The sequence below is a fragment of the Sturnira hondurensis genome, unplaced genomic scaffold (genome assembly GCF_014824575.4).
Source record: "Sturnira hondurensis isolate 20B ecotype Veracruz unplaced genomic scaffold, ASM1482457v3 Scaffold0002840, whole genome shotgun sequence".
NCBI classification, from domain to species: domain Eukaryota; kingdom Metazoa; phylum Chordata; class Mammalia; order Chiroptera; family Phyllostomidae; genus Sturnira; species Sturnira hondurensis.
The window spans coordinates 9558101-9584615 of record NW_028075471.1 but is presented as its reverse complement, the minus strand read 5'-3'; the positions used below and the strand labels follow the sequence as shown (position 1 = coordinate 9584615).

The following is a 26515-nucleotide window of genomic DNA, read 5'->3' as shown; positions in this document are numbered from 1 at the left end:
GGACAATTACACCATGGGATACTACCTGGCTATAAAAAAGAAGAAGATTTTACCCTTTGTGACAATATAGATGGGCCTGGAGAACATAATTCTAAATTAAATAAGCCAGTCACTTATTTCAGAGGACAGATACCATATGATTTCACTCAGGGGATTGCCAATCTAATGAACAAACTGAACTAACAAGGAAAATGAGGACAGAGTCATAGATGAAGAGCAGGGTGATAGCTATGGGGGAGGTGAGGTCGGGGCATAGAAGGATTTAGCAAAAAGGAAAAAGGACTCATGGGCATGGACAATAGTGTGGTGATTGCTGGGGGAGGCAGGTATAAGGAGGCTAAATGGTATTGGAAAATGCAATAAAAATACATTAAATTAATTAATGAATAAAAATAAATACAAAAATTCATGATCTCAAAACATGTATGAGGCAAGTATATCTATCTCATTTTACAGGTAAAATTTTAAAACTGTTCCACAGTCGAAGTAATTGATCTCAGACTTCAACATGAATATGTCTGACCCCATAGGATAAATCACCTTCTGTGCATATAATGAGTTGTTGACTATTAGGCATATTCACATGCATGACTCATATTCTATTTGATCTCCAATATCTGGAAAATAGGATGAGCAGGTATTAATGTGTTTATTTTGCATTTGGACATGCAGAAGCTCATACATGGAAGTGGTTTGCCTTGGATCTCAACAGGTAGTAAGTGTCAGAATCAGGACCTAGATCAAGGACTTTTGATGAGTAAACTTAGACCTCTCTCTTTGCACATAGGGAACCATAAAAATAACAGTGATGTGTAAATGTGACAAAGTTATTCACAGAATTTTATTCTCAGATTTTTTTCTAAGTTCAGAATTACAGAGTAGAATATTTCCAAGGCCATTATTTCTACACTAATGCTTTAAAAATTTTTTTATAACTAATGATCATCACCTCTGAAACCTCTATACATATTTGGAACTGAATTCTTTACTGCACTTACTATTAATTTCTAAGTTTATTATGGTTATCCAATGCATTTGTGTTTAGAAATATAGATTATTTTTCTTTATTTTTAATTACATTTTATTGATTATGTTGTTACACTGTCCCAATTTTTTCCTCTTTGCCCTCCTCCACCCAGCAACCCCCACTCCCTCAGACAATCTCCATACCATTATTCATGTCCATGGGTCTTGTGTAGGTTTTTTGGCTACTCTACTTCCTATACTGTACTCTACATCCCCATGACTATTCTCTAACTACCTATTTGTACTTAATCTCCTCACCTCTTCACCCCTTCCCTCATATGCCCACTCCCATCTGACAATCATCAAAATGTTCTCTGTATCCATGATTATGTCTCTGTTCTTCTTGGTTCCTTAGTTTTTATTTTGTTTTTGTTGTTTGTTTTTTTAGATTTAACCGTTGATAGATATGTATTTTTTGCCATGTTATTGTTCATAGTTTTGATCTTCTTTTTCTTAAGTAAGTCCCTTTAACATTTCATATAATAATGGTTTGGTGATGGTGAACTCCTTTAACATTTTCTTATCTGGGAAGCACTTTATCTGCCCTTCATTCTAAATGACATCTTTGCTGGATAGAGCACCTTCACTGTGGGTCCCTGTTTTTCATGATTTTGAAATTTCTTGCCAATCCCCTCTAGCCTGTAAATTTTCTTTTGAGAAATCAGCTGACAGTCTCAGTGGAATTCTCCTGTAGGTAACTAACTGCTTTTCTCTCGCTAAATTTAAAGTTCTCTCTTTATCTTTAAACTTTGGCATTTTAATTACAATGTGTCTTAGAGTGGGCCTCTTTGCATCCATCTTGTTTGAGACTCTCTGTACTTCCTGGTCTGCATGTCGATTTCCTTCACCAATTTAGGGGAATTTTATTTCCTTATTTTCTCAAATAGAGTTCCAATTTCTTGCTCTTTCTCTTCTTCTTCTGGTACCCCTATGATGTGAATGTTAGAATACTTATAATTGTCTCAGAGGTTGCTTACATCATCCTGGTTTTGGGGGTTTTTTGGATTCTTTTTTCTTCTTCTTCTGATTGGTTATTTTTTGCTTCCTTATCTTCCAAACCATTGATTTGATTCTATGCTTCATCCACTCTACTCCTGTTTCCCAGTAAATTGTTCTTTATTTTAATTAGTGTATCCTTTGTTTATGACTGGATCTTTCTTATGCTGTTGAGGTACTCACAAAATTCTTTGAGCATCCTTATAACCTGTGTTTTGAACTCTGAATCTCCATTTTGTTTAGTTTTTTCCTAGAGTTTTGTTCTGTTCTTTCATTTGGCCCATGTTTCTTTGTTTCCTCACTTTGGCAATGTCCTTGTGTTTGTTTCTCTGTATTAGGCAGAGCTGCTATGACTCACTGTTTTGGTATTATGGCCTTAAGTAGTAGGTGTGTTTTGTAGGGTCCAGTGTCACAGCCTCCCCTACAAGCTGGGTACTCGAAGTCTGCCCCTCATGTGGGCTGAGTACACCCTTATCTTTTAGTTGAACCTTGATTACTGTTGGCAGGTGAACAGGAGGGATTTACCCAGGCCTGTCAACTGCAAGGACTGGCTGTGACCACTAACCACCAATCTGCGCCCTCCATGAAGGATCAGCTATGTGGAGGCAAGGTGGTGATGCTCTGACATGGTCTGTAGCTATCTACTAAGTGCATAGTCTCTGGGGTTTCTCAGGTGGTACAGTCCAAGGTCAGTCCTGACCTGTGACCCCAGGGCCACACTACCTGAGCTATAAAGCAATCTGAGATGGCTGCTATTTGTGCTGGGCTTGGAGACTCCAAGATGAAGCCAAGCTCTGAATCTAGGTTGGTTTTTTTCTTCTACTGTCAGGCCTGGGACCACTTAGCAAGAGGTATGAGGCATGGGGGCTCACTGAGGCTGGCTGTTGCTTGTTTGAGAAGATTTAGGAAGCTGTGAAGCATGAGCCAAGACCAGCCATTCTTATGGAAAAGCAGCTGGGGTGGGTATATAAGATGGATGGGATGGAGTCTCAGGGGATCTCCAGGAGTCCAGGGTGAGTCAGGTTGATGAAGACTCAGATATGTCACCAGCCTGCCAGTTCTGTGGCTCTGTGTGGTGAGGGTTCAGAACAATGCCCTCTGCCCACCTTTCTGTCTGAGAGAAAGTTGTACTCCAGCTCTTTCCTTGATGCCTGATACTTCATTTTTTCTCTGTATATCACCTATGCCTTTCAAGCTGTTACTCTGGTGTTGAAGCTCAGAGAGAGTGGGTTTGAGTAAGTTTGTGTGTGGGTTCTTTAAAAGGAACTGCTTGAGACTCCATAAGTTTCTTCCGCAGACTCAATCCCCACTGATTTGTGCAGTCAAAAGTTGTGGGAACTTATCTTCCTGGCACTGGAATAATGACACTTCCAAAACCCAGCTTCTTAATCTATAAAATAACAGTGACTTTACAGGCAGTGAGGAAGAAACAGAAAGTCTGTCACATAATGTCTAGGATGAAGCAAATACTCAAACAATTTTGTTCCCTTCTTACTTACCTGTTTGAGTGATAACAGGAATAGTTTCCTAGTGGAATGCTTAGTGTATGCTGGGAAATAGCAGCCTAATTTACCAGGACAGAAAGGGCAACCACGAGTCTGCCAAAACAGGGGAAGAATTTTTTTTATGAAAGTTCAAGTAAGTAAAGGAATAATCTTGGAGTCTGAGATAGTCCTAGAAGGATGGATAAAATTTCAACAGGGGATAAAATTATTCAACAAGAGCTGTTAAAGAGGAATGGCATTCCAGGTAGAGAAATGACTCATTCATTTACTCATACATCCATGCATTTATGAAATATTTGCGTGCCTACCATGAAACAGGCGCTGCTTTATGTAGTATGATTGTAGAGGTGAAGTTGATCGACAAACGCATCCTCATGGAGCATACATTTCAGTAACGCTTGTGGTAATATTCAATAGTAAAGTGAAATCAGTTTGCCAACAGGCGAGCACTTGAATCTTTGTGGGCTGCTTAAGACAAAATGGAAACATCACAAAGTCCAGAAGTGTCAAAATGTGACACAAATTAATGTTATGAGCATCCATCTGTTGGTTACTGCCAAGTTTCTACAGAAAATTTTCGAAATTAATTCAACTCTCTTCATTAAATCATATGTATTTAAGCACAAGCCTATAGTATACTTGAAAAAAAATTGTATAAAATACAATATGTCATTTTCAGAAGATGCACATCACAGCCTCAGGACAGAAAATTATTCACCTTAGTGAAGAAATGCTGTAGGACATTTTAATTATTCATATAATTTAGTATAAAAATAAATTTCTCAAAATAGCGAATGTTGGTATATGCATCAAAGTAAATATGAGGTGGTAAACAATGGCCTCCACCCATTTCTTCCATACCAATTCAGCTTCAAAAAATAGTTAAATCCTGACAATAGATTTTTTCTATATTTTTCTCTATGCCTTAGGCTGTCTTTTGAGTTAGCCAATAGTTACAAACATATGTCTTTTTATGTATAAATATTTTAAATAACTGCTCAAAATTCATACTTTCTGAGAGCACACTGAGCAATCTCAGACCTAAAGTTCATCCAAACCATTATCTAAATACCCATATTTATTTCTCCAACTTGCCACAGTAACACTACTGAAAAGAAAGACTATGTCTAATAAAGGCTATGTCTACAGATTAATAATTGGTGATAAAGGAAAGATTAGTATTCCTATTTTTTCCATTGAAGGAATGAGGCTCAGAAAGTGACTTGTTTAAGGTCACATGGGGAAACAAAGATTCAAGCCTGGATTTTTAAATCCAGTTCTCTTTTTAATAAATAATATTTTACTACATTTAATAAAACTATTTCACAGAAAGAGCATCCTCTCCACAGCTTCCCTTGTCAATGTGCTTTGTGAAAAATAAGGCCTAACTACATTAACATCTCTATCTTTGATCAGGTGTCCTAGAGGCAGAGCCCGAAACAGAGACTCAGGTGCCCTAGATTCATTGGGTAGTGCTCTCCAGGAAACAACAGAGATGAAGGGAGCAAGGAAAGGGAACTAAACAAGGATATGGTGTCACCTAGAGGCTACATTCAGCCTGGTGCCACCAGGCTGCTCTACAGTGTGAATTGTACCATCAGCAGTCCCACCTTGTGGCAAAGGAAGCAGCCTTGTGTACCTAGTGTTAGACTATTACAGGCTGGAGGTCTCCCCTGGGGCAGAGCATAGGTTTCTGGGCGAGGTGGCTTGTATTCAGTCAAAGGCAATTTTGTGGAGAAAAGACAGCTCTGACCTGTTAGCAATCTACATTCACAAAAGCTGAGGGAGGGGAGAGCGCTGTGCACTGGCCTCATAAAAGGGGTCTAATTCGGGGACCAACAGAGTCCACCAGAACTGCTTTACATTGAAAGAATACCTGAAGCTTTGCACCAGACTGGTGAATACCAGCACCATGCAACACTTTTTTTAAGTTAAGCATTTGAGTCAGTAGTTCCATATTTACAGGAACTTATAATGGAGGTAGATGATAGATAGATAGATGTCATGTATTTCCTAGAATTCACACTTATCAATCAGCCTACAAGGGGCTCTTGGAAATAAAGTGCCAAAGTACAGTTTGCAAGGCATCATTTGAAGGCAAGTCATATTTCCTCCTTCTCCCTCTCCCCATCTTGGTACCCCAACCAGCTCTTCTGTGAAGAGTTCTTCTGAAATTGTCAGGGAAACTTGGAACAGTTATCAAAACATAGACAAATCACTCTTGAGCACCACACATGAAAAAACATACCCCAATTCTGCAATCAAGGACACTTCATCATTTGCTGCTAATTTTAATACCAAACACCTCTAATAATTAATGAATTCAATGATGCTACGTTCAAAACATAGTAATGCCTCATTCTGCTGTACAGGAGACAGAATGAAGATAGTATCTTCAACATCTAAATGACTGTCACCACCCACAGAGATACCTCATTTGGGCTAGTTTCTCAACTATTATGAAACTACTGCCACCACTCTCCTGGGAGTTTGATTCAGCATTGATTACCATCTGCCTGGGACTTTGATTTCTTATAACTTTCATATTTTCTCATATTTGAAAAAGTTACTATCAGTGAAGTAGAGATAGCAACCATTTTCTCCCCACCCATTGCCCCTTCTGGAAGAATCTCCCTGCCCCAACATTAGCTAGCCTCTGTATACTGTGTGGTCCTGCCCCTCCCTCCAATTATGGCAATAGAACCCAACCTGAACCATTACACAGGTTGGCATGGGGCAGTCATTGACTCTCTGGAGAATCTGTGCCAGAGTAACCTTGTTGGACACTTGAACTGTGAAGTTAGAATTACACTTGGGGCAGATATTGTCTTGTTTAAACCCAAAAAGGAGACCAAAATATTTATAGTAAAAGCCAGTTTGAATGGGTTACTATTCCTTGCAACCAAATGATTTCTACTTAATGATCTCTGATACATTGAAGGATCAGATGGATTCTTTAAAAAAAAAATAAACTTGTAAACTTGGTTAAAGCAAAGTGGAGAATGAAACAACTATTTGAAGAAAATCTTTTTTATGTCCTGGGTATATTTTATTTTTTATAGATTTTTTAAAGATTTTATTTATTTATCTTTAGAGGGGAAGGGAAGGAGAGAAGGAGCGAAATATCAATGTATGGTTGCCTCTCGTGAGTCCCTTGCTGGGAATTGGCCTGCAACCCAGGCATGTGCCCTGACTGGCAACCGAACCACGATCGTGTGGTTCTCAGGCCCACCATCAATCCACTGAGCTACACCAGCCAGGGCTATTTTTATCATTTAAACATATCTTTGATATAGGTGAAATTCCTAGAGAGCTCAAGGTTTTAGTGAGGTTGATTTGTCCTTGAACATATCTAAGGTCTGTCGTTGAACCCAGGCATGTGGCCCTGAAGCCAGCACATCCCACATAGCATTTATAGTCACTGCTCATCAAGCCACCACTTTTTCCAGTTTAAATATCTTCCAAGATCTCCATTCTTCACTCAGACCATGAGTTTGTGCCCAGTTATTCTCTGGTATCACTCTTTCTTCCATTCTAACCCTTATACTTTTTCATTTTTTCTGGATATCAGCTTCAAAAAGGATCCTATGGGTACTGTCAACTATCAGGTGCAGGCAAAGCCATCAGGTGAATTAAAGGCATGAAAATACAGCCAGGCAGTTGCACGGTAGACCAGGTGGATGTATGAGCACTTATTGTTAAAACCATAGAGGGTATGTCATTTTATTTGGCATGCAGATAACCCCCAAAATAACAAATTTGAAGAGTGGCCTCTCTCTCTCTCTCTCTCTCTCTCACACACACACACACACACACACACACACACACTGGGCAGATAAAATTTGTTTGCTCCTCTTGTATTGGTGATGGAACCTGTATGACTTGAGTAATTTACCAAGCACCCAAAAAGAATCTATATTTCCATAATCTTGCTAAATATTCAGATCCTTTCTGAATTCTACAGAACTTTTATAGATTTGTGTTAACAACACATCCTTGAACTTGAATTTATTTATAAAATGGATCAGTGAATAAAGATTTTGTTAGGAAAGATAGGTAAGTTCAGTAAAATTTTCACTGGTAATGGGAGTATTTTTAAGAAGTAAAAAGGTTCCTGAGATGTGTATATCCTTAGTCATTATAAGAGCATTTAAATTTTGCTTCATGCTCTGACAGCATGAGATAGTAGAAAGGGATGTAAATTAGGAATAAAAGGACATGACTTTAGAATAAATTACATATATTACTCTTGCTGTTTTCATTGAGGAAATCATTTTACTTCAAGACATAGAGGTAATGAGTGATTGCTATTAATGAGAGGTAACTTGGAAAAATGATTAAGAACAAAGAGTCTGGCATCAAATTGCCTGGTTTCAAATCCTGGCTCTATCACATACTAGCTGTATGACTTCAGTCAAGTTGTTTGACCTCTCCAGGTCTGTTTCTTTATCTGTAAAAGGGGTTATTTTTTTGTCCTTCAAAGGTAATTGTGAGATTAGGTGAAATGATGTATGTATAGCATCTAGTATAAAGCTTGTGTCTATGTGTTAATGTTAATACTACTTGTGTATATTTTATAATCTCACAACCAGCATTCTCCAAATGGAAAGATAATAGAAACAAACATGATGCAATAATATACTGAGCAGACTTTACACTGTGCTAGAAATTTTAGGAATGCTGAATTGTATTTGTCATCACCTTGAACAAACTCTCCTTTAGTTACAGTTACCAGACACTCTGCTGGGGTTTTTATATGTACTATCTTACCTAACCGTCACAGCAATCAAAAGATAGGACTCCTACAATCTTCATGTGATGGATGCAGAACTGAGGATCAGAACGCTCATGCAACGTGCTCCATGTCCCAGAGCTGGAAAGAAGAGCCAGGATTCCAGCAAAAGGCTATTTCAAAGCCCACAGTCCTTCAAGCCCTAGGCTATCTTTCAGTTTTCTACAAGTGATTCTTGTTTTCAACCAATTCCTCACCATTTCTTCCTCAAACAAACAGCACCTATCATAGCAAGCAAGCCAATGACTCTTCGTGAGTAAATATTCGGGACAAAAAATTAATTTGGAAAGGATTATTAAATTTGAAACAAACAAAAACCACACATACTTTTCAGTTTTCTACCTCATTAATAAACACAAGGACACAGTTAATGTACACTTCTAATATAGTCTTCTAACATGAACAGCAAGAATTGAATGAACCTAACAATATATGAACAAAGATGAGATGTATGTTATTTGGAGAAATATTTTTTCCTTCATAAGTGGGGTATCTCATCAATTCCCATTATTCCTTTCAGGAAGAGGCTTTTTCAAATGCTGAGCAAGATGGCACAAGCTGGTGGAGCCCCATGAGTCAAAGGACTGAAGGTAAACCCTTCAGATAACGTCATCATTGTGATTCAACCAATGGTCCCCTCATCACAGAGATCCCAGAAGTGCTGCTCCCCATTCCTCAAAGATGCTACAACTTCTTGACAAAAGTACTAGTGTTACCTTAATGGAAGAAATGTCAGTGAAAATAATCATTTATTCTTCTACCAGATGTGTAGAGCTCTTCTGAGCCTAGCATGCCCATGACTTGAAGAACTGGCCCTCCCACTTCTCCCAATGGAAGAACAGTCTAGGGAGCCCAATTTGAATCTTGTGACACTTGTTATTCAGGCCACAAGAGACAGGACCAGCAGGGGACATCTGATGCATAGGAAGCCAATCCATAGCCTGATATGGCCTGGGGCTGACAGCTGTGTCAAAACTGAAAAAAATATAGCTGAGCCAGTTATACAGTTTCTCCTAGGACATAAGCTTAGAATCACAGAAAGAATAAGCTAAATGAGAAGCAGAAAGGAGACACACGAAGAGAGAATACAGAAAAGTGGCCAAGCCACAGTTCCAGCAGTACTTCTCCTAAAACCATTGCGCTCATGGTCTGGAGCTCAGGGTATGTGGACTGAGCCTGTTTCAGGCCTCCCACTTTTATTTCTGTAAGAGGACTTCTCCTGTGCATGCAGTGTATATGATGTAGCTGCCCTCTACTTGACACTCGAGTCAGCCTGGATAAGTCACTCTCCTCCACAACCAAGAGTAGTGGCTAAACAATTATTTCTATGTGAATCCTTGTAATTCCTCTTCACAATGGAAATCATGAAAGGGAATTTGCACTGCATCCAATATATTCTCAGAGACCCACTTACAAGGGGACCCCAAAAAGGAATTTATTTATTAAAAATTGTGTATTTATTCTTGCATGCTTAAACATCAGTCACCTGGAAACTACTCTCCATTTGATGCAATACACCTATCAAGACATCTTATCCACTGCTCAAAACAGTTTTCGAACTTGTCAATTTTGATGCCTGTTAGTACTTCTGTCATTTCCTGTTTCATTTCTTCCACACTGATCAAACATTTCCCTTTGAGGACTTTTTTTCATCTGGGGAAACAAAAAAAGTCACTTGGGGCAAGATCTGGTGAATAGGGAGGGTAGGGCACTGGGATCATGCCGGTTTTTGTTTTTGTTTTTCCAAAAACTGCTGAACACTCAGTGCAGTGTGGGCAGGTGTCCTTATAAGTCATCCATCATGAAATGGGCAAACCGTTGAAAGAATTTTCAAAAATGTTCACTGAAGGCAAACACAGCCTCTCACAACAACTCCATCTGGTACACTGATACAGATGTGTTCCTAGAGCACTCACCTAGTGGGAGGAGACTGTGCTATAAGGGGCCCATCCTTCGGAAGATAATTCTGGATTTTTTGGGTCTCCCCTTGTATTCATTGCCCATTCTCTTTCTTTCCTTTTTTCTTCCCTCACTTTTTCCAATCACTTCCTTCATTAACCACTTACCATCTGGGTGATTTGTGAATGTCGCCGGAGTTGTTCCTGCTATGTGGCAGTTAGAAATTTAGAATGAACTGATGGACAAGACAAACAAGATCCCTGCCCTCATTGAGCAGATGGTCTGGTTGAGAAGCCAAAATGTAAACAAATCATTAAAGAGTATGCTCTGGCAGCCTTCAGACTTCATCTAATGGCAATCCCTACTCACTGAAGTCTTCCCCTCAAAATGAAATCTAAGCAGATATCGGAAGGCACCAAAGGGATTTGCCAGCTAAAAGGGGTTTAGTGAAAAAAAAGAGGGAAATTATTTTAGGCAGAGGAAGTAGCTTGTGCAAAAAGTCCATCTGATAAGGAAGAAACCAGCCCCCGGACATCTAAGAAATATGAAATGTGTACAGAGCAAGACTTTGGCTTCTCTATGAGATCTAAAATGGGTGAAGGTGGACATTCACAAACTTTGATGGTGCATCAGTTTCAACTGGCAGCGTCTGTCTTTCTTGTAGGTTCCCAAGAGACTGAAGAGATTGGGGCAGAGGCTAGAAGGTGGATGGTAATTGGGAAAGACTTAGCCCCTTAGTAAGCAGAGATCAGGCACTTATACCTTAGGCTCACCCTACTCTCCAGGGCAATTATCTTATGGTTTTCAGAGTCACTTAGATTGAAAAAAACATATTGATCATCATCATCATCACAATGATTTTTACTTCTGGAGGATATCCAATAGTTTACAAAGTGTTTTCCATGCTTTATCTCACTTAAAATTTCCAACACTCTGGAAGGCAAAGAGTATAGTCCCCAACATTCAAGTGAGGAAACTGAGGTTCTCAAAGTAAGGGTAAGATAATAGAATAGACAAGAATAATTACAAATACAACCCAGGTTAAATACATGCTTACTGAAGATGAAGACTTGTAGCAGGTAGTGGTTCTGTAAAAATGTTCCCTAGACACTTTCCAGTATTTTTTTTACTAATACATAATCATTTTCATGCCTGGATCCAGGAAAAATGTGAATTCTCTGGGGAACAGAGAACTAAGGATGGTGCCCCTACTTGAGCATCAGTCCAGGGTTCTTCCTATATTCCCTCCCATCTAGCAGACTAGGTACATCTGGGTAGGAGATTGTGGTTACAAGTACCCATGGTTGATCCTGTAGGGACCTTCATCTGGAGAATTCAGCTGGACACACTATAACTCTTTCAAGGGTAAGCCATGTTTATGGATTACGATTTGGAAAAGATAAGGAAAATTCTTCCTCTACAACTCAAAAAAGCTAACAAGAACTGAGCACCTATAATTCTTCCACTAGAACTTTTCCCTTAGGATCAACATTGACCTCTCAGGAATGTTCTTTGAAGTGAGGATATCTCAAGGAGCAAATCCTTGGAGTATTTCATGCCATAGTAAAAATAACCATGGCAGCATGAGTTAGAGGTAGAGGGCTCAAAAGGGGCACTAGCAAGAGGGAACACAGATTTTCTGCTTCAGAATTTTGCCAATACTCTAATTTACAACAAGTTAACCATGATGTTCCAAATACTCACCTATGGATTACTACTCCTCTTTCCATCATCAGAAGAATCATCCCAATTCTCATTATCATCATCACCTTCAAAGTCATATAAGTTTGTTCAGAACTTATAGTCCAGGAACTGTGCAAGGCTGTTTACTTGGATTAAGTCACTGAATTATTTATAGCAACCCTTTGAAATAAGAACTATTACTAGCCCCATTTTGCAGATGAGAAAAATGAAGCTTAGTGAAGGTTACCAAGCTAGTAAAGAATAAAGTCAGGATTCAATTCTGTAAGAAATATTTTTCTCTTTTTTCTGTATTTATGAGCCCAAACACCAATTGTCTTAATAATCTCAGAAGAGCATTAAGTGATGAATTCATTAGCACACTGGTGAGTTGCTCTTTCATGGTAAGTATGTTTATTGATTCACATTCCAATTGACATGGTTTTTGTCACTAATTGTGAGGCTAGAAAGTTATAATTAAATTCTCATTAACATAGCTTTGAAATTGCATCATACCCCCATTAGCAGATTGCTGGGCATAACTTAAATAAGTTGTTGCCTTGACTGGTATGGCTTAGTGGACTTGTCCCACTAAGTGGACTTGTCCCCCAGTGTGGGACAATGTCCTACAAACCAAAAGATCTCTGATTAGATTCCCACTCAGGGTACATGCCTGGGTTGTGGACAAGGTACCCAATTGCAGGCATGCAAGAGGTAACCAATCTATGTTTCTCTCATACATCCATGTTTCTCTTCCTCCCACCCTCTCTAAAATTAATAAAAATAAAATATTTAAGTAAGATGTATGTTAGAATTTCCTTTCTTGTTTATACTTGGGGTGAGGGGGAAGGTTGTCTGACTCATGCACACAGATTTTTTTAAGAAAAGAGGAAAAAATAACTAAGAATAAGATTAAAGTCTTTTGATACATATTTAACTTGAAAAAATGCTGTATTTTAATGGAAATCTACGATACCTTGGTTAATTAATAACCAACAGAAAATAAAACAAAGTAAACGGCAATAACTGTCTATTTAGTTCATTTCTAAATACAAACACTACTTGTCATTTCCAGAGAAGTCTTCAAATATACATGTTACTGGTTGAAATAAACACTATAAAACATAATACTATCTTCCCTTTAAAGATTCTTATAGAATTAGGTGTAAGATAAAGCAGATGCCTGTGACATTGTAGGAAGCAGAAGAGTGTAGCATTTAAGAGAATAGTTTGGAAGGAGAATGCCCAAATCTTGATCTTGCTGTTTTCTCCAATTTTGTCATTGATGAGTTGAGTTATTTAACACCCCTGAGTTTCATGGGAGAAATGTGAATATTAGAGTTATATAGACTCACATGAAATATGGGAAGTACTGAAATATAGTGCCTCATCTGAAGCCTGCATGACAAAGGTGGCTTCTCTCATTAGGGGTTTAAAATGTTGGCTATAATTAGATGAGATGAGATAAAATGAGATTAGGTGAGATAAGATTAGATTACCATGCTTCACTTTGTATTACCAATAATATGATTATAATGCTATTAATTTCAAGTAAGCAGTATGATGTTTGCTTGGAAAATAGCTCAGAATTTTGATAAAGAAATGAAGATTATGTAAGGCAGATGCCTCCATTTAAATCAAGTAGACCTATACTTCATATATCAAACATATTACATGTCTGGAGTAGCTGGCCTTGCTTGGAAAAGCAGAAAAGAAAGGCACCACAGAAATGTGAAGTCCAAGGGTGGTAGCAGATATGCAAGTGCTGAAAGTGACCTAAGTGCCCATCAGTAAATGAGTAGATCAAAAAATGGTGATCTACTTACATTTACCCATTGGATTTCTCTGCAGCAGAAAGAAAGAAGGAGCTCCTACCCTTTGCAACAGCATAGATGGAACTGGAGAACATTATGCTAAGTGAAATAAGCCAGGAGGTGAGGGACAAATATTATATGATCTCACCTTTAACTGGAACATAATCAATAACAACAACAAAAGAACAAGCAAAATATAACCAGAGACATTGAAATTAAGAACAATCTGACAGTAACCAGAGGGGATGTGAGAAAGGATAATGGGGGGAAGTGTTTTCACGAACTACTATGAAGAACACATGGACAAAACCAAGAGGGAGGGTGGAAGCAAGGGAGGGAGGTGGGTTTGGCTGGGGTTGGGGAGTGTTGGGGGGGAAATGCAGACAACTGTAATTGAACAACAATAAAATAATTTAATAATAATAAAATAATAATTCATAATGTGAAAAATAAAAAATATTAAAAATTCAGGGTGTATGTCAAGAATAAGAATGAGAAGGATATCAGGCAAGTTGATTCCACAGTTAATTCTATAACAACTTAATCTGGACCTATAGCATTGTGTGGGAAGACTATGCCAATGAAGTAAATGTCACTTTGAAGATTTGAAGACCTTTTGATGCCCTAACATCTGCATCAATACTGTCCCTGGACAATGTGGATGTGTTGGGGTCCCCTAGATCCATCATACAAATCCACAAGTGCAGATCCAGAACTTTGTAAATAGTAGAGATAAGAAAAGATATGCTAACAAAAGAATTTTAAAGGGGAAGAACCCCATAGATTAAAGTCCTACTGGCAATGTACTCAAGTAACAAAATAAGAATCATCAATGGAAGGCAGAATCATACCCATTTTTTTCAGAGTAAGTCTGAGAAATGGGGTAAATTCAACATACAGGGTCAGGCACAAATAATGCCCTTTGTTTATTACAAAATCATAAATATGTAATTCTGTAACTTAACAATATCACACTCAAGGATACCATATGGCATTTTAGGTGAAATGTTCAAATTGCTGTCCATCTCGTGTGAGACATTCATCCAACATATAAACCCACACTCAAGCAAACCTTTCTGCTGGACCCTTTATAGTGTGTGTGTGTGTGTGTGTGTGTGTGTGTGTGTATTCCCAAATGATGGTTTAAGAGATTTTTCTGGACCTATTTTATCACCAGGGGATAAATGAAACAGAGCACCAAAGTCACAGCTGTGTCCTGATTTTTGGTTTTGACCCAAAATATAGTAAAAAGTCCCCCGACTTTATTTAAGTACAGATTAAGAATTTGGGAGTTCTACATCAAAATCTTTGAAATTGGCTAAAGCTTCTCCCTGAAGACTTGACTTTCATGTGTTATGTAGACTTTAAATCCACTGTATCCATGAGCCATTCCTAAGCAAAGAACACATAAATTAAGTGCATTTTCTTCTAAGGTTATAATCCAAAAGTGGAGGTTGGCTTTAGAAGCAACAGTACTTCATATGGTCAATCCATAGAAAATAATTGAAAATATGAATTATTTTTAAGAATTACTCTTGTGTACACTGTGGACAAGGGATATGCCTATGATTCTTCTAGAATACCACTGCTTTCCTTCACCCTCTCCTCTTCTCTCCCCTTCACACCTTAAATTACTTCATAAAAAATCAATTTTAACAATTCAGTGGTATACAATTGTACTTTATACTCATACAAATCACACACATGTACACAAACACAAGGTCTACTTTCAATTTTTTATTTTTACAAAAATAGTATTGTACTCTGTGCATTACTTTGAAATATTTTTGAATAAATTTTCCATATGTTGGTTAAAAAAATGAAAATCACTTTCTTCCATTTAAAATTTTTAACAAACACTAAAAATAAAAGTTTTTCTCAATTTTTAAAAAGATTTTATTTATTTGTTTTTAGAAAAAGGGAAAGGAAGGGAGAGAGGGAGAGAAACATCACTGTATGATTGCCTCTCCCATGCCCCCCACTGGAGACCTGTACCTGCAACCCAGGCATGTGCCCTGACTGGGAATCAAACTGGCAACCATTTGGTTCCCAGGCCATTTCTCAGTCCACTTAGCCACATCAGCCAGGGTTTCCCACTTACTTTTATCAAACACAATTACATATACTGACCTCCAGGTAAATGTGTATTAATTTAACTCATTCTTTTCAAAGGCATGATAATATAATATTTCACAATGTGTGAATCATACTCTTAGGATTGTTCTATTAATGACTTACTAATGTTTCCTGTACAAATGATGTTGCAGTAAATATTCTGAATGTAAACCCTTTAAATAAACTAATTTTTACAGCATAAATACTGAAACAAAAGGACTGTAGTTTAAAGGCTTTGAAGAATACCAACTTTAAAGCTCTGTCACAGAATGGGAGAAACTGGGATATTTTTAGTGCTCTCTCACTATAGATTTACATTTTTTTGTTGATCACTTACTGTTTACCAACCACCATGAAAGGCACTAATGGGAAACAGAAAAATAGAACAAATTTCCTGCCATCTAAGAGATCACACTCTCATTGCAGTATCTCCTACAGAAAAAGATCTCAGAGTACCTCTTCATGCCACTGCATGTGCATAAAACATGTTTTCTTCTCCCCTCTCCACAGCATCGAACTTCAGCTTTCTCAGCAACTAACCTCTCTCTGCTCCCATGTCTCTCTACCTTAGCTCTTTTAAAATATAGATCAGCTAACTTACTCACTTTTTGTCCATTATTCCGGTTATCTTTCACAAATCAGAGGCTAATAACTGATGTCAAAGCCCTTCTTCTTAGAGCCTTAGAGGCCAGGAGAGAGAGGGAAAGATTACACATATTTTTTTAAATATTTTATTTATTTATCTTTTTAGAGGGGAAGGGAAGGAGAGAGGAAAGAAACATCAATGTATGGTTGCTTCTCGTGCATCCCCTGCAGGGAACTGGCTCCTGCCGGAAACTGGCCTGCAACCCAAGCATGTGCCCTGACTGGGAATCGAACTGCGATCATCTGGTTCACAGGCCTGCGCTCAATCCACTGAGCTACGCCAGCCAGGGCAGATTACACATATTTTAAATGTAATAACTTTTCTCCTATCCCCCCCACACACAGCACCACCACCACCACCACCACCAAAAATAACAACCATAATGCAATGTGATAAATTTTCATGGATGAATGGATGGATGGACAAATGAAGAAATGAATGAAATGTAACAAAAGCCCAAAGAATGGGGTGTATCATTCAGTCTGGGGGAGAGGAAAGAGGAAGGAGTAAATATAACAGAAATTGTCATTAGGGGGAATATTTTAGCTAAAATTAGAAGAAAAACATTTTTTTCTAAGCTTAGGGTATGAGGGCATTACATACAGTATGAACAGAAATAGCAAGAGCTTTAAGGTAAAATGTACTTTTGAGTTTGGAGGGAGATCAGGGAAGTGGTCCTCCAACTTTAATGTGCATGAGGATTATCCAGGGCACTTATTTAAAATGTAAATTCATGGGAAAGCACTCATCTTCTCAATATTTTTATTGATGTCTGGAAATCTGCATTTAAAAAAGTCATCTCGGTTTGCCAGTCTTTGAAATATATTGGTACAGGCTGTGTGGTGAGTCATGACATGAAATAATATTGCAATGGGATTGAAGAGAATAAAAATTAATATTGCACGTAAGCGACAATGTGAGGCAAGAAGAGATTATGTCAGAAAAATAATGTCAGGTTTTTTAATGGCTTGGCAATGGAGCTAGCTATACTTTTAATCAAAAACACCATTGTGTCACAGGGACTATTTATTGAATGGATGAATGAATGAATGTGGACAGAATTCTGAGAAAGCCAACCAAAAGTTTCCTATACCGTGAGCACTGTTTGGTTTGTTTAACTTGGCTGTAAAGGAAACACTTTCAGAATAGCCATCCCAGGACCTCTAGTTCAAGCTTTCCAAATGCTGTTTTGATATATACCAAACTGATACAATCATGCATTTTATGCAGGTCTGTAAATAAAGTGAGTGTGATTATCCTGTACATCATCCATGTAAACAGGCACCACAATGTCTCCTACAGAAAAATGTCTCTTTCTCTAGTGCAGTCAGAGACAGATCGTAGCCCTGGGAGGTAAGATCTGGTCAGACAACACGCTCTTACATAATTTCCCAGCTAGTCGGTGGTAGGGTCTGTGATTAATGTTACATGACCGGCTTTGAACTTCCCATTCAGATAGGTTCACTTGCCTTTCAGAGCTCCTCGCAAGAGGGAATGTGACCTGCAGATTTCACTGTGAATAACCATCAACCAAGCCAACAACACTAACATTGCTCTGTGGCCCTGTGAGTTTCTCTGCCTCACTCCTCTGTCATTAGCCAAGTTGTCACTGGACTGTCAAAGTGTGTTTTTTTTTTTTAAGAGACAAGTAATAGAACTTAACAAAGACAGGTCAATAAAGAAAGCTACACAAAGAAGACTGAGAGATCTTTGAAGAAAAATCAGAAGATGCCTTGAGAAACTGTAACAGGAGGAAGGATTGTGCTCTGTGGCCAGATATAGAATGGCAGCTTCTCTGTCCCTGGAGCTTCAGCAGAGCAGTTCACCACAGGCTTCCGGGGTCCCAGGCCAGGTGAAGAGCTGTCCCCGTGCTGATCAACTTTCTGAGCTTGGCCAAGTACTCCCAGATGCTTCTCTCAACCCCGCCTAATCCCAGATGAGCAGCCAAGCCCAGGTGAGCAGCCAAACCCAGAGACAGAGCCTCCCTCTGAGCCCCTCCCCTCTCCACCTCAGAAGGAGGCATCTTTCATGAACCCGCGTGCTTGACAGCACTGAGGTGAGATGACACCTAAGCTAAGCACCTGCAAAAATTCATCCACATTCACCTCTCCAAGCAGTCCCTCGATCCTGCCCCGGAATAGCACCTTGGGAGTGGGGAGGGTTGAAGGGAGAGGGGTGGGGGTTGTTAAACTCCGGGATTTGAGCAGAACGGAGCAGAGAGTACCCACTGGACCACTCCTCACCCAATCGTTGGTCGACTGAGCCCCCTCCCCGCACACACACTGCTACTCACCAGTTCCAGGGCTCGAAGGAAGGCAAGGGGCTCCTTCAGCGCCCGGAAGGTGCCTGCTGAGGCCAGCTTTGGACGAAAAAGACAGGAGAGAGAAAGGGACAGCGTGAGGCAGGGGCCGGGGCGAGTCTCCGGAGCCACAGGGTCCCCAGCACCAGCCGCCCTGCCCAGTTGCGTCCTACCTGACTCACAGGATCCATAGCTGGTTCTGTTCAGTCTACTCCCCCACCGGTTCCCTTTCAAGGGAAGTTCGAGAGACACCCAGGTCTCGTCCTTAGTGTCAAGAACCCCTCTCAGGAAGAGAGGGGCGAGGAGCGAGGACGAAGAAGCACTGGGCAGGCAGGGCCCTAGGAGAGCGAGGTGCCCGGCGCTGGCTCTGCGCTCTGCGTTCCGATAAACCTGCGCGCCAGTAGCAGAGCGAAGAAGCCAAGGTCTGTGAGAGAAGGGCTGGGGTGGGAGAGCACTGAGGGGAGGGGAGAAAGCCAGCTGCCAGGGGAGGGCTGCCATTGGCCAGCTGCTATCTCCACGGGAGGGTGAGGAGGTGGGCAAAGCAGGACTACAGACATTGGCGTTGGCTGCGCCCTGGGGCTCTGGGGAAACTTCGGGTTTTTGGTGGGGGAAGGCTGCCTGACACCATAAGCCTGGGGGCTCTCTGCCTGAAGAAGAGGGTTCCAGGTCAAGAGAGAGGCACTTACACTTTATATACGGAGTTGTGGTGAGTTCTGGTAACTTTGGAACACTAAATAAATAAATAAATAAATAAATTTTAAAAATACGATTGTTGACTTGTCCAATTGCCCCAGCCTTCATAGGAAGTTCTCCTTGTGGCCAGGCAGAGCTGGGTGCTGGGATACAGCAAAAACCAGAATGAGCACTGTCTCCTCCCCCAAGGGGAAGCAGAGGATTAGAACACAGAGAAAATAGGGTTATGGGGGAGAGGGAAACAAATGAATCGTGAATAAGGCACAATGTACCAGGCAGGTGGTCCTCATTGACACTGTCTGAGGTCAGGAGCAAATTATTATGCCCATTTTAAAAGCAGATTTAGTAAGGCTGAGTTAGCCAAGGTAATGCAGCTCCTGGGGGGGGGGGGGGGCGCTAAACAGGGACTGGAATTCAAGTTCCTTTAAAACTCATGCTGTTTCTACTGAGATCCTTTGCCTTAGACACAACCCCAAATGAAGCTCCTGAATTCATCATAAATAGGACTGAGTCCTCCCTCCAAAACAAAGACTCCTTCTCTTCCCTTTGTCTACTAACATTGTGGAAAATAATAAATAATAACAAAACACTTGAGTTCTTTCTGTGAGTCAGAAAATGTGCTTGTAAACATTACATCATTAACTACTCACAACCTCCCATGGGTTAGTATGGTCGACATTCTTATTTCGGAGTTGAAGAAATTGAAGATTATGAAAGGGAAGAGGTCTGCTCAGGAGTATACAGATAGCAGGCAAGGAAGCCAGAGTTCAACTAAAAAAAAGTCTGGGGAGGGAAAAGAATCAGAGCTATTAGCCACTACACCATGTAACTGATACTCCATCCCCTTCCTTCTCTCTCTGTTTGGACTGGATTCCAAGTATGAAGTGATCTCCCAGCAACACAGATAGCCCATCTGCTTACTACAAAGATTTGCCAAAAAGGTTTGGAGTTTGTATGTGTGCAGGGGACATTGGAAGTAATTAATATTTAGGAGGTGGGGAGAGAAAGATGGAAATGAATCACTTGGAGTCAAGGAAGGGGAGGCAGAAGGCCAAAAGTAGGTAAGAAAGAGAGTGTCCAGTGTAGATATCTCTGCCTGTGGATTTTGTTAGAGAAAAACTAGAAATTTAGTAAGAACTCCAGGGAGCTGGCTGCACCAACTGCAGTCGGACAGTTTTATCCCTACCACACTTCCTACATGCACTTGGAGTCTAAAACAATTAGAAACAGTTGTTTCAAAAATAAGCCATTATACAACTACAGGGGAGAAGGAGAGAACTGACATTATCAAGTTCAAAGTCTTAGTGTGTGCCCTGCAGTTACATATAGAATCTCATGCTAGAAATTACTTAGTCTTTTCAAAGCCTCAGTTTTTGTTTTTTGTTTGTTTATCTGTACAGTAGAGCCATAGCTCCACATCTACCTTAGTTGTTTGCTCTGAGGACTCAACGAGATTTTGCTGATAATGTGTTCAGGCACCCTCCACATATATTAGTTTCATTTCTCACACTCATACTTCTACAGAAGCAAAGATAGAGGCCCAGAAGTCCCCATTAGAGGTGCAGTCAATTGTAGCACTCTATTGCCACTCTCTTCAGTGACCCTCAAGTTTTAAGACTCTCTCTGTGATTTGGCTTTTAGTTTATTTCCTTCTACCAAGTTGAATATAATGTCTCATATAGTGGCTACTATGACAGCCTGGGTCCCTGCTTAAGGTTGATGTAGAACAGAGCGGCAACTAGACCTTAATGGACATGGAGCTGAGCAAGAAATGTATTTGGGGTTGCAAGCAACTGAGATTTTTGTTTTTTGTTACTATAGCACAACATAATCCTGGCGGTTAGTGAGAGCTAGTAAGTAGCTGAACCAAGTTTGTACCCTGAGTCCATATCACATCATTGATCTTGCACCCTTGCTGTTTCCAGCTAGTCAACTAGCATATAGGGTGTAACATTTGTATGTTAAATAATGATGACCATTATGGTAACAGCTAATAAATCAGTTCCCACTACATGCCAGGCATTGTGCTAAATGCTTTACACACATCATTTAGATATCACCACAATCTGCCAACCCCCCTTAGTGGATAGTATATAAAGGGTTAGAAAGGCTAAGTAACTTTCCCAAGGTCATCTAAACATTTGTATATTTTTAGATAGAGTGATTTATCTAAAATATTTTCCACTTGCATTTTATTGGAACCACAAACTTGGCACAGGTGAAGTGTGATTACTGAGCCTATTCCCACAGGTCTCTCTTCATACCCAAAGTTCCTCTTTGCTAATATGGTGCCACATTGTTCCAGTCTTACAAACACCGTGTGAAGGAAGCCAGAATTGTGGCAAATGGCTATGTGATAGCTTACACAACAATTGGAAATTGTCAAAAGATGCTCTTCACATTCCAGAAATGCATGAGCTTCCAACAGCTGCACCACCAAAATAACCCAGAGTTCCATATCACATTTGCAATGTTAAATATCTTGTAGACTTTGGAATTATAACCTCTGTATTCAGACCTCAAAATAATAAAGGATTCCCTAAAGAACTAGGTTGAAAGAAGGAAAAAGAATAGTGTAAATACTACTACTCTTTTAGTGTCTGGGGGATGACCCCTTCTCTTCTGGATCAACATGACAAAAGATGATTTCCTGCTTACCATACCAAATCAATTGCAATGGCTCAACAATCATGTTAACTTTTGTGGGGTATAAATGATCCATTTTAGTGGCCAATGTTGATTGTTGATTATGTAAGTCAAAGAGTTTCCAAATTTTTCTTTTTCCCCCAGCCAGGGACTTATAATTATGAAGACTTCCTTTGACGTGCCAAGGCAATCCATTTATTTACCACAGTGGTTCTTAATAGAGGATGACAACGACCCTTCCCTTCCCCAGGAGTCATTTGGTAATGTTTGGAGACATTTTTAATCACCAGCTTGGGTCAGTGTTACTGGGACTTACTGACATCCAGAGAATAGAGGCCAAGGATGCGGCTCAACATCCTACAATGTGGAGGACAGCTGCCCACAACAAAGAATCATTCGGAAAATATCAACAGTGGCAAGGTTGAGAAACCCTGACTTACTCATTCAATAAGTAATAACTGCATGCTTATTCTATGTGGCAAGGTTGAGAAACCCTGACTTACTCATTCAATAAGTAATAACTGCATGCTTATTCTATGTTGGTACTTGTTCCAAAGACTAGAAACAGCTAGACAAAACTCCTGCCTTCACAGACCTTACACTGTAGGGATATACAATATAAACCTAATTGATCAAGCTCAGTATTTGTCAAAACAAGCAAACAAATTTCAACTTATGGAAACAACCATTTTGAATCTCAGAGTGTTAATATTTAATCAAAACTACAAAAACCAAAGTACCAAGCTGCAGTAGACAGACTTGCATTATTCCGGTGAATTCAATCTTGTTTGGGGAAATAAACATACCTGAAATTAATCTTCTTATGTCTCTTATGACAAAGAGAAAAAGTAAGTTAGAATTTTACTTGTAGCAACTTAGTACTGGAGGAAATTCTGCTCATATTTTCAATTAAATAAAACACTGGACATAAATATTGAGTAGAAGTTATTCAAAATATTGCATATTTAACTCTCTGCTCATGCTGCTAATCTGAACTTTCCAAATCTTTCTTTAACTAGTGAGTGTGAAGCAGCATGTCTGCTGTAATTATTTGTTTTCTTATTTGGTTTGAATGGGACTGCTGATACACAGAACATGAGATGATGTGGAAATATTTTAATAATTCTAATTGTGTCATAAATGTAGCATTTTCTTTCAACCCAAAGATCAACTTAAGCAATCTGTACTTACTTATGTTTCAACTTAAATGGCTGTCATAAAATGTGCAAAACTGTGTGTTTGGTATAAAAGTGCATCACAAAATAAGATTCCACAAGCTTCCTGTGGAATTCCTAGCATCCAAATAGGATCATTCTTAATTAACAATCATAACTGATACAAAATTCAAATGTGAACTCACATCATAAAATATGTTTACTATTTCTATTTCCATCTTTGTTTTAAGCAAAAGACATCTGTGTAAATTTGGCTTGAAAACATGCAAATTAGAGGACCAAAACTCATGTCAAAAGATTTGTCATTGACTTCTGGCCAAGATGGAGGCATAGGTAGACACACGGTGCCTCCTCCCACAACCAAAATAAGAACAGCAACAATTTAGAAACAAAATAACAATCAGAACTGACAGAAAATTGAACTGTATAAAAGTCTGACAACCGAGGAGTTAAAATAGACACATTCATCCAGACCAGTAGGTGGGGTGGAGTCAAGCTGCTGGAGGGAAAGGGGTCGAGGCAAAAAAAGCAGTGACACCGGTGTGCAAGGTAGCATGTGACAAACCCCAGGCTTGCAAGATGGCAGCTGGTGGACCCTGGGCACTGGGTGGCGATGGGAAGACCCAGCAAGGTGGCGATTGTTAAGCAGGGCATGGCATATAAGGCGACTGGCTGACCTGGCAGTCTCACATTCACATACAGATAAAGCAGGCAAAACTGGGGAGCAAGACAGACCAACAATCCAGGGTCCCAGTGCATGGAAATAAATCCAAAAAGCACCAATTGAAAACACCTGTGGGGGTTGAGGTGCTGGGACAGACTCCCAGTCTCACAGGAGAGTCTGTTGGAGAGACCCACAGGGTCCTAGAATGTACACAAGCCCACCCACATAGGAATCAGCACCAGAAAGGCCCAGTGTACTTGGGGGAAGCAGCGGAAGGGACTGAAATATGACAGAGAGTGGAGCAAGTGCCATTGTTCTCTCTTGGACCCTGCCCCCACATACAGCATCACAACCCAGCAACTGGGTGAACACCTAAAGCTCTGCCTCTCATATGTAACAGGGGTGACAAGACAAAAAAAGGGGCCCAAAGGGAAGAACAGATCAAAGCTCCAGACCAAATACAACTAAGGAACGAAGAGACAGACAACCTATAAAACTCACAGTTCATAGCACTGGTGATCAAGATTCTCACAGAATTGTTTGAATTTGGTCACAAATTAGATGAAAAATGAAGGCTGTGCTAAGTGAAATAAAGGAAAACACACAGGGAAACAATACTGATGGGAAGAAAACTGGGACTCAAATCAATGTAATGGACTAGAAGGAAGAAAGAAACAACCAAGCAGAAATGAATGAAGAAACAAAAATTCAAAAAAAAAATGAGAAGAGGCTTAGGAACCTTCAGGACACCTTTAAATGTTCTAACATCCGAATTATAGGGGTACGAGAAAAAGAAGAGGAAGAGCAACAAGTGGAAAAGTTATTTGAACAAATAATAAAGGAGAACTTCCCCAATCTGGCAAAGGAAATAGACTTCCGGGAAGTTCAGGAATCTCAGAGTCCCAAAGAAGTTGGATCCAAGGAGGAACACACCAAGGCACATCATAATTACCTTAAACAAGATTAAAATGAAGGAGAGAATCCTAGAAGCAGCAAGAGATAAGGGGACAGTCACCTACAAAGGAGTTCCCATCATACTGTCAACTGATTTCTCAAAAGAGACCTTCCAGGCAAGAAGGGGTGGAAAGAAGCATTCCAAGTTCTGAAAGGTGAGGACCTATATCCAATATTGCTCTATCCAGCAAAGCTTTAATTTAGAATAGAAGGACAGATAAAGTGCTTCTCAGATAATGTCAAGTTCAAGGAGTTCATCATCACCACACCCTTATTTTATGAAATGTTAAAGGAACTTATTTAAGAAAAAGAAGATAAAAAACATGTATAGTAAAATGACAGCAAACCCACAATTACTAACAATCACACCTAAAACAAAAACAGTAACAAACTAAGCAAACAACTAGAACAGGAACAGAACCACAGAAGTGGAGATCACATGGAGGGTTAGCAACAGGGGAGTGGGAGGAGGAGAAGGAGGGAGAAGGTACAGAGAGTAAGTAGCATAGATGGTAGGTATGAAATAGACAGGGAAGGGCAAGAATAGTATGGGAAATGTAGAAGCTAAAGAACTTATGACACATGAACATGAACTAAAGGTTGGGAATATGGGTGGGAGAGGGTATGCAGGGTGGAGGGGAATGAAGGGGGGGAAATGGGACAACTGTAACAGCATAATCAATAAAATATATTTTAAAAAGGTTTCTCATTGACACCAAGAACAGTCAACAGTAATCATAAGAATGATTCTTGCAGTGTATTAAATAGTAAGTGGATGCTGGACAGAATGTAAACTGCCCCTGTAGGCATAACTTATTTAATACCTCAATTGACCTCATAAGTGTGCACTACTATTTCTCTCCTTGTGCAGATGAAAAAAAGGCTCTAAGAAATTTCAAGTTTCAGCTAAGGTTTTGTGGATAGTAAACAGCAGAGTCATGATTTTCCTCTACCCTGATAACTTTGCAAGAAAAAGATGATACTGTATATAGTTTTCATTGCAAATTTGAAAATGTCACAAGCTTTCAGCAAAAATATTTTTCTTGCTGAAACATAAAAAAAATTCTCCAAAGAAATAAGGTGAAGAAGGGTACCATTGTCTGCTATTACAATTACTTCCATTATTCCATGAACATACTAGAACACAGTTATAAAATGCCTCCCCTTCTCCAAGGCTCAATCATTCTAATTATTTTGTTTTTCATCATTATTTTTGGTTTGTAAAAACTCATCATTTTCTTACTTTCTCCTTGGATCACTCCAATGTTTTCCAGATTCATGAAACACAACAATTTTGGGTTCATCTCACACCACCCATGCAATGTTTGAATGAGGTAAAAAAAAAAAAAAAGCCCAAGGAATAGAGATATTTTGCCTAAAGTCTCCTTCCCTGGGAAAAGGCCTAGCATAAGAGATAATGACATAAATTCTGGAAATGGTTTCACTGGGTCCATCATATCCTAACTCTATCACTTCCTAATTCAACTTTCATCCCTCAGTTCTGTTATCTATAAAATGGGGTTAATAAGTGTACCACACCTATCACTTTGTGAGAAGGAATTAATACGTGAATGCAAGTAAAGCACCCAGAAGAGTATCTGCCACTAGAGA

At 39.5% G+C, this 26515-nt stretch overlaps 1 protein-coding gene across 1 annotated transcript in view; it reads right to left on the bottom strand.

The window, feature by feature from the left end:
- SYNPR (synaptoporin) overlaps positions 1–19215 on the bottom strand; it is a 348200-nt gene extending 328985 nt beyond the window's left edge. The window contains exons 1-2 of the mRNA XM_037040860.1: positions 18946–19215; positions 18767–18832 (exon numbers count right to left, since the gene is read on the bottom strand). Of these exons, the coding sequence (XP_036896755.1) occupies positions 18767–18832; positions 18946–18963 (84 nt within the window). The 5' untranslated portion in view covers positions 18964–19215. The remainder of the gene's footprint in view (positions 1–18766; positions 18833–18945) is intronic.
- Positions 19216–26515: the final 7300 nt, after the last annotated feature.